Raw genomic sequence first — 9,309 nt, 5'->3', positions numbered from 1 at the left:
GTGCTCTTTTACCTGGCTGTCTGGACACCTACCAGTGTCTGACGCCTAATCACTGCCCCACCTTGTCCTAATTGCTTTTGTTTTTCTCATCCTCATTTTCTCCTAATCAAAAGATAAAAACTAGGTTTTGAAACTGCTACAGGTGACAGGATTTTGCTGGCTTGTACAGACGGATGAAGAAAATCACATTTGAGCTCACCGAGATAAGTTTCTACATCGACACCTGTATTTAGACATATAAATAAGTGGCCTGTTTTTTTCTAGAACGTCTGCAGGTTGTTTGGTGTGAGGGATGAGCCAGTCACCGTATGTATTTTGTCAGTATGTATGTAGTTGCGTGCTGTCCTGCTTTGCTACGAGTTCTCACCTACATTTTAAAACATTTTTCTGTCCACGCAAGGCAAGCAATGGTTGACTCAAGTATGTAAATTAACGTGCTTTTAGAGCACTCATTATAAATATATACATATATACATGAAATCACCAAAAAAGTACGTTAGCAGATCTGTCCACAGTGAAACAAACACATTAGTTATGAGGTTCTTGACAACTGCGTTAAAGGCAGGGCTACGAAGAGCACAGTTCCAGTTCTGAGAGATTATAATTATTTTTAATAAATATTTTTAATAATTTAAATTTCAATTATTTTTAATAAACTGGGCTTCCACGGGCGGTCCCAGCAGCGGAGCGGAACCCCCTCACGGCCCGGCCGGGGGCCGATATCAGACCCCACAGGGGAGCGGCGGCGGCGCTGTGCGCATGCGCCTTGCAGCCCGCCAGCCCGCTCCGGAGCCTGCGCGGCGAGCGGTCGGGCGGAGGAGGGGGGTGCGCGGTGCGCATGCGCGGTGGCGGCGGCTGCTGAGGCGGGGGCTGGCGGGGCGGGCAGGAGCGGCGGCCGCTTCCCCCCGCTACGGCCGTGAGGGAGCGGCGGCAGCGGCGGCGCTTGGGGCTGCCAGCGGAGGCGGCCGGCCCGAGGGGACCGGTGGTGGTGGTGGCCGCGGGGGGTGGGGGGAGCCGTCCGTGCTGCGGCCGCCGCTCCCCGCTCCTCCTCCTCCTCCTCCTCCTCCTCCGTGAGGCGCCCTCCAGCCCGCCCTCTCCCCGCCCGGGACCGAGCGCGGCGGCCACAAAATGGCGGACGGGGAGCTGAACGTGGACAGCCTCATCACACGGCTGCTGGAAGGTGAGCGGCCGCCGGGACGGAGGGTGTCCGGGCACCGACAGCCCGCCGGGGGATGGGGGAGCCTGCGGGGAGCCGGGGGGGGGGAGGCGGCGGGGAGCCGGTCCTCGCCCGGGGCACGGGGAGCCCGCCCGGCCCTGGGCGAAGTGCCTGTGCTCCTCTGAAAAATAAAAGAATAACGATAAAAGGGCCTTGGAGGAGACCTGCGGCTGGATAAGCCCCGTGTGGTGGGAGCATGGAGGGAGCCTGCCTGCGGGGCAGCCGCCCGGGCTCTCCTGGGGCCGTGAAGGGGCTTGGGGGGTTCCTGTGAAACGAGGAGACTGCCAGACCCCCTGCTGCTGGGGAGCCCAGGGCTTCCCTCTTCGCTTTTATTGAAGTCATGTCCTGAATATTTGGTTTTCCTAGGCCTGTGCTGGCATTAATCTCCCTCTCCACATTCAACAAATACCTGGTGCGCCGGGGATGCGAGTGCGCGCACAGACAGATGTGCTGGTCTCCGGCTTGCTTGCCACAAATGGAGATACCAACCTCGCGCATTTGGGTCACTCTGCAGAGGGCTTATAGAAAGAAATTTACCTACAGTTTTGGAGGAGAAACATGTTTTATAAGTCTGAAAGTTTTATGTAGCTGAGTTATCGCAGAGCAGAATTTTTAAGGCGTTGAGGGTCTCTTTGTAATTGCTGTTCTTTTTAGAAGTGGAACTGTAATTTATAAACAGTAAAATCAGTACTTTAAAATCCACAAAGGCTTTGGCAGCTGCGGTCATGTTTGTGTTTCAAGATACGTGCTGTAGTGTAGTATGGAAAGAACCATCGGGGATCATCAGTCAAAGTTTATCTCTGATCACTATTACAGATAAACTTCCCATTTTCTGGATGTTGAAATCCAGATTAGTAGGTCAGTTTCAGACAAGCAAAACAGAACCTAGTAAACATTGGCTTTTATTGCATGTATTTTTGGGGACTTCACAATGAATAAGTATGGTGTCATGGGGTTTTTTGGTTGTTTTTTTGATTGTCTTTTTTTTTTTGTAGAGACACCTCAGTTGTCAAGAGGTACTGTTCCTCCTTGCTCTTCTGGTAGTTGCTTAAATATAGAATAGTTTAAGAGGAGGTGATGAAGACTTTTAAAATACTTCATACCTTTTGCACACACCATTAATACTTGTGTTGCAGCTCTCTAGTTTTTTGGGTTATGGTTGGTTGCACTGAGACTGAGCAACCTGATCTGTGCTTTCTATTTTTTCTTGTATTTTTGCAGCCGTTTCTCAGTCTTTCCTGCTCTGAGCAGATTAGGAAGACTCTTTAGGAAAACAGGGTGACTTTTTTTTCTGCTTTTTCTGCTTGTCACCTACAAACAGTTGTAGGAGTGCCTTGTACAACGTCTTGTATCTGAAAGGGAATAGATTCTTCCAAGGTGTATTTGGAGAAAAATAAACTAAACATAAAGTGTATTGTGTCTGGATTATTTTTGCTTCCATTTAACATCTTTTAGTTGTTTTACTGCTAACGTACAGTATTTTAAGCTGTGGTTGAATAGTAGTGTTCCACAATGAAACCTTTTTGTACAGTTGGCAGCTCACAAGCTGGAGCTTATGCTGTTGCTTAGCTGACCTGTTCTGGTAAAGTGAGTATGGATCCCTCCCCATGCTGCTTGCGCAGAAAAATTCCTATAGACTTTTATCTCTGGAGCAATTAATTAGTTAAAAGTATGTTGGCTCCATTATTCTCACTTCAGTTTGGACTAAAACAATGAGGAAATGTGGCTTTTGAGTGGTAAACAATGCACATTAAAAAAAATCAAACGTAATTTTTATGAAATGTTAGTAGGCAGTTTGTGTATAGTCCTTTTGGTTACTTTAAGTGAAATGGGTAGCTTTCAGTTTGAACAGCGATTGTCTCAGTGGCTGCTGCACATAAATTTTAAAGGTAGCAAATATGCAACAAAGCTGCAACAGGAAACTTTCCAGTTGTCATTGGGCTGCTGGTTCGTGACCCTGTTTCTGTGCTGTGGTACTAGCTCTCGTGTCTTCTTGCTCTTACTTAATTGGGTTGTTCTCGACTGTTTTTACTGTGGTTGCTCGAGACTACTTGCCTTTTGATTGGAGTTACCTACATAGATCATCTTACCCTCCATGTGGTTCTTTTTTTGAGACGTCAATATGAAGTGGCTTATAGCCAGGCTGCTTGGGAGAATTAATTGAGAACGCCCTACTAACCCTCAACAGATGTGCATGCGTGCTTATCCTGAACATATATTTATTTTAGAGATCTTTTGAATGCTGGAAGCCAGACCGATTAGCTCTCGAGTTAAACTAGGGACAGTTTTCGGAGAGGCTCAGCTGAGCCTAATACATGATGATAGTGTCCTAAGACTCTAGTTTTTTCATTTCCATGTTCTTGCAATTAGTGAGTTCTTTCCTAAATTCATACTGATTTAATGAATAAGAAGGTATGCTAAGAGCTTGTTATGCATTGACTTTCTTGTACAATATGTCTGGTGTTTGGTTACTAGTTAGTGGCACTGTATAAATGACTTTTATTTGGAAGAAAATAAAGCCAAAGTGTATAATGTATGCTTAAAGACTGAAGGTAGCAATGTTCTCTCTTTTTTTTCTTCTATCTTCAGACTTCCCATTCCTGCTTATTTACTGGAAGAATGAGGGAGGTGCTGGTGCTTCTAGATGTGTGCCTGATCATGGAGATACTTTGGGCTTGTAATAAGATTTAGTTTGATAGAGAAATCATGTATAAATGGATCTGCAACCATTTACAGGTCATGTAACCACAAAATTCTGTAGCTTAGTGAAAACATTTAGGCTATGTGACCACAAAAGTGAATTAACTGAATTAGCCCTAGGACTGTTTTTCTTGTGCAAGTATTAAGAATTGGAGTCATGGGTTAGGCTTAGTTAAGCTACGGTATACAAAAAGATGATCGCCTCTTTTTAGCTTTAGTATGTTGTTTTGTTGTGTGTGTGTGTGTTTTTTCTTTCTACCTTCCCAGCTATGCCATCTGGTGGATGGATCTTCAGGTCATGCACAGGAGCACACACACGAGCGTCAGCAGCACAAAAGACGTGCAGCGTGCTGCATTGTGCCCCATCCAGGCACACTGTGTATCCCTCGGTGGGAAATGCCCTGATATTTGGAGAAATGCTGAGCTAAACTGGCACACCAGGCTTACGTTTAAGCCAGGCTCTAAGGTAGCTTAAGCTTTGGGTATGTGTGGAAAAGTTCCCTCTGTAGCAAAGCAAGAGTGCTGGAGTAGCTGTGCTGCCTCTTGTAAGGAGTGCTGTGGGTGGTGGTGAAGTTACACTGCTGTGTTCCTGTCTGGGTGCTGGGCTTCCTGTTTGTGCTATGAATGTCTCTTAAATACCTCCAGGTGGACCGGACTTTCTGTTCTTTCAGATATATAGGTATCTGTCTCGGTAAACACTAAGGAGGTTATCATGTGGAAGGGAGGACTTGGGGAAACACAGAGACACAGTAGCCTTAAAAACAAGCTGGATTTCTGTGAAGAAGGCTTATTTATATTGCTGTACAAGCTAATTTACCTTGGCTAGACGAAGCTAGACTCTTAAGTCTGTCTAACCTATTAAATAATGATCTGAATTCAGTTAGTGGAACGTAATGTGGATTTGCTCTAAAACAAAATTATTTTTTGGTGAGGCTGGCACGGCTGCTAGTTCTGATAGTACCGAACCCACCACGAAGGCTGGGAGATGCTCATCCAGTAAGAGGCTTGTCAAACTTGCGGCAGACGTGGAGAATGGATGTTGCTGCAGCGTTCAGCTAAAAGCGCGATTTTTGCAGCCACCGTAATAAAGGCCGGTTGTATAGTGCTCTTACTGTGTCATGTGATGTCTTTTAAGAAGGCTACAGCCCTTGGTTTCTTCTGAATGCAGAGGTCTTGCAGACAGTGACGAAGACTGAAATTTGAATATGACTCAGTTTTTCAGATGAAAGGTGAACTTTAAATGCTTATGAAATAATTGAGATTTAAATGCTACAGAGCTGTTGGGCTCATGCATGATGGTCAGTAATATTTCAGATTCTGTTACTGCCGTAACAAATGAACGTGCCCAGCCAGCATGATGGTCTGGTGTAATAGCGTAGTGGTGCTGGTGGTTCTGCAGGGTTCGTAACTGATCCTGACAGAGAGGCAGCTGCAGAGAAGAGTAGTCCGTGTGGGCTAGCCCTGGCTGGCGGCTCAGCACCGCCCCGCTGCTTGCTCAGTCTCCCTGGGTGGGGTGGGGAGAGACCCATAAAGGTGAAGATGTGAGAGACAACTCCTGGGCTGAGATAAAGACAGCTTACTGGGCAAAGCAAAAGAAACAGGCAGTCCGTTTGCCACTTCCCATTGGCAGGCAGGTGTTCAGTCCCGTCCAGGACAGCAGTGCTTAGCACACGTCATGGTTTCTTGGGAAGACAACGCCATCGCTCCAGACACCTCCCCCTTCCTCCTCCTTTCCCCCAGGTTTTATCGCTGAGCACAACTCCACGTGGTGTGGGGATATCCCTTTGGTCGGTTGGGGCCAGCTGTCCCGGCTGTGTCCCCTCCCAGCTCCGGGTGCACCCCCAGCCTGCCGGCTGGCAGGGCAGCACGAGGAGCAGAGACATCCTTGGCTCTGTGCAGGCACCGCTCTGCAACAGCTAAAACATCGGTGTGGTATCACCACTGTTCTCATCAAAAATCCAAAACACAGTATCATGTGAACCTCTGTGAGGAAAATTAACTCCATCCCAGCCAAAGCCGTGACAGCGATCCACTGCAGAATAACATGAACACACTATGGAGATGAGTGTTGAAAAACCACAATACTATAAAATAAAATACTATAAAATAAAAATACTACCTTGATATGGTGCGAAGTCATTCGATAACCCTTGTATTAGGAAAACAAACACGAACAACTCAACAAGGAGTTTTTAGCGAAGGAAAGATTTTCTTGAAATAGTCTCTTTGGAGAGAGAAGGAAAACTGTTGTTTTTAGCTGTCTGTTCCCTGGAGGGTATGTGCTGTATTAAACAGGGAGAAGGAGCAGAAGGAAGAATGGTGTTTGTTGCTGGGCTTGTACATCAGTGCAGATACGAGCCCGTTCATCCTTGGCTTTATAAGTGCAGGACGAACGGGAGAGCTAGCTTCAAAAATTATGCTGAAGGCCAAGAAGAGCCTGGTGTCAGAAAATGTCCCCTGGTGTTCCTTTATTCTGTCCGCTTACTGTGCTGCTCTAGGCCTGCATGGTTCAGTTACTCTTTCACTCAAATATTCTGCAACAGTTTTGACTTGTCTCGGGGTCTTGCTTGGAGTACAGCGAAATCGCAGCGTAAAAGAAAAAACAACGCTGCTTTATTTAATGTAAATAGGAGGATTTTTTACCCTTGATAGTTAAATGCTTGTGAGTGATCACTACAAAAGTAGGTACGTAACAATAAAAAAAAGAAAGGCAGTATGTGGTTTAGCAGGGTGAAGCCAAGCATACTATATTTGGCTGTAGCTCAGTGAGGTCAGATGCTGTACTTGGGAAGGGCTCTGCGCGTAGGGAGGGCTGCTGCGAGCTACAGCCCGAGGTGCTTCTCATGCTGTCTGTATCTGCCTCATCATTTTAGCATAGAAACGACCCTGTTTGCTGCCTTCTCATAGTGTTGGCATACAGTTTGTCTTACAGCATAGGCTACCTTGTCTTAGTTCTGCAGCACCATCTTCTGTGGTTTTGGGCAATTTAATATCAATCTCGATAGAAAGCCTTTATCTGTATATCTTACATAACCATATTTAGTACCTGAGGAGTTGGAGATGCAAATGTCATGTTAAACCCTGGCTTTTTTATTACAACTTAAGCAATTTTCCTCCTTGCTATTTCTCATGAGTTACAAAGTAACTTTGTAATCAGCCCCGACCTTTCTCTAGTTTTAGGAATTTTTGTTACTGATGCTTTAGAGGAAAATTCAAGTCAAACTTTGAGAAAGAAGTTGAAATTCTGTGTTGCGTGAGACTTTAATGATAGGTTAACCTTGCAAGGGGACTGGAAAAGAATTTGCCACCACTTTGTACAGTACAGCATAGTAAGAGGCTTCTACCTCGTGCTTTGCTATTTGCATGGATTTTTGGTTCAAGTGTAATTAACCAAACACAGTAAGTGCAGGCCAATAACAAGCATTAGGATTAAGTGTTTCACTTACAGAATGGAGTAACTGCTGTGATCTTGTCCTTCAGCCCTGGATCCGGCGTTTCTTGGGATGGTGTGTAGTTCAGGAGGTCTGGGACCATAAGCTGGTGCATGGAATCTCCCTCTGTGCAAGTAAGCAGCAGGCGGCCCATGAAAAGCAAATGCAGTGGGTGAAGCTTGACGTAGGTGCATTTGGTGTTGTTGTGGGCTGATTTGGGTTTCTTCTGAAGCAACTTGAGGTAGCTGCTGCTGCTTCTCCCTGAGCATTAGTTCTACTGGTAGTATGAATTTTAAGAATATAAATCCAACTTTTGGGGGAAGAGGAACACTTCTTTGTTTGGTTATTTCCCTGGTTAGAAATTAAAGGCTTGGGCAGTCTCTTACTCTGCGGTCATTTTGTTTAATGTTAAATAAGTCCTGTTAAAGTGAGCTTACAGCAATCGTGTTGTTCAGCAAAATACTTTATCTCAAGGGCATCCAGTAAAGACAAATTTATTAGTGTTTTTAGACCACTTAGATGGAAAAGTGCAGTCCTTCAGGAAAAAAGCTCCCAAGAAAGTTAATTCTTTGGGTTTTAGTGTGGAGTTCAGATGATGTACCCTACAAAAGGCACAGGGCTTTGCATGCGTGTACAGAGTGGCTGTGAGTTCAGCAGTATGCTGTGTACTGAATGGAGCAAAGTGTGGCAGGGCTTGAGTTACCTTACTGTTGTCCGCAGGCTGCTGTGGGAATGAAAGCCACGTTAACCTTAGTTTTGTTGCAGCAATTCAGAAACTTTGTAAACTTGTATTGTTGGCATAGCTCTTGTCATTTTGGTGCAAAATACTTCTGGGTGACAGCTGTACAATTTAAATAACAAAATATTTTGAGGGAATAGAAGCTTTGCTTTTGAAAATGGAAGACGTTTTAAATCCAATCCAGGATACTTAACTTTAAAAACCATGGAAACCTATAACTTAGATTTTAAAAATTGAGCAGATAACTTGAGAACGTGTTTCCAAAACTGTCAGAACTGTTTTTTTTTTTTTTCTCCCAAGTAGTGGGTAGTATCGCCTTTGGCTTCCAAATCCGTTCTACTCCTAGAGAGGCTGCTCCTGGAGAGGCTGTTCAGGATTCGTCAAATATTCCCAAATGCTTTGAGGTACAAGAGAGAGACAGCTAAATGCTGTAGCTGTTAGTTGCCAATCATCAAACATTCCAGAGAATGTTATGGGAGAATATCAACTTGGGGGATGTTGGTGGAATCGACTGCTTGCTTGCAGTCTTGTGGTGTGGTGTGGTTTTGTTTGCTTTTTGTTCAAGATATGCTCTGGCAAATAGAAATGAGAAATAGAATGAACATAGAATGTGAAAGCCACAATTCCAGAAATGCCTTGGCCGGGGATGCTGCCGAAAGAAGCAGAACCAGCTGCTTATTCCTTCACTAGACCTAGCCCAAGTTCACAGTGGATGTCTCCTCCAGCCTGGGGAGCTATCTAGATTAAGCCTCTTTGTTGCGTCTTTCTGCTAGACAGAAAATATGAGCTCCCTGATGTGTTTTACTGTGCGGCCATACAAATGCGTCTGCCCACAAAGTAAGAGCTCAGAGGAAGAGGGAGCAATGCTGGCCTCGTTTTTTTGATCCTTAGAAGGGTATACAGGATCTAATGTTCTGCTAAAAGCATGAGCGTTGTCCAGAAAACAGGACGCACATGCTGTTGGAGAGCATGGTGTAAATGCTTAGGACAGCTGAGTGCCCCACAGCTGATTTAGTAATTGAAGAAACTTCTATTAGTGATGCCACAAAATGAGGAGCTTAGTTACTTAAAGTGAGAGGCGCCCCAGAAACGGGATGACAGACTAGGTTAGTGGATTTCCTCTGTTTCATGGAGGAGAATGGCAAAAGAAGCGATGCCCGTACAACTTGCAACAACCAGTTCTCAAACCGCGCTCCTGGGTGTCATTTCCTTCCTGGCCACTA

At 45.3% G+C, this 9,309-nt stretch overlaps 1 protein-coding gene across 1 annotated transcript in view; it reads left to right on the top strand.

The window, feature by feature from the left end:
• Positions 1-824: 824 nt before the first annotated feature.
• PPP1CB (protein phosphatase 1 catalytic subunit beta) overlaps positions 825-9,309 on the top strand; it is a 29,533-nt gene continuing 21,048 nt past the window's right edge. The window contains exon 1 of the mRNA XM_080588251.1: positions 825-1,180. Coding sequence (XP_080444377.1) covers positions 1,129-1,180 — 52 coding nt within the window. The 5' untranslated portion in view covers positions 825-1,128. The remainder of the gene's footprint in view (positions 1,181-9,309) is intronic.

The sequence above is a fragment of the Anser brachyrhynchus genome, assembly GCF_964034855.1.
Source record: "Anser brachyrhynchus genome assembly, chromosome: 3".
NCBI lineage: Eukaryota > Metazoa > Chordata > Aves > Anseriformes > Anatidae > Anser > Anser brachyrhynchus.
Note: the sequence above shows the minus strand (reverse complement) of the source record. Positions and strands in the feature narration are given on the sequence as shown.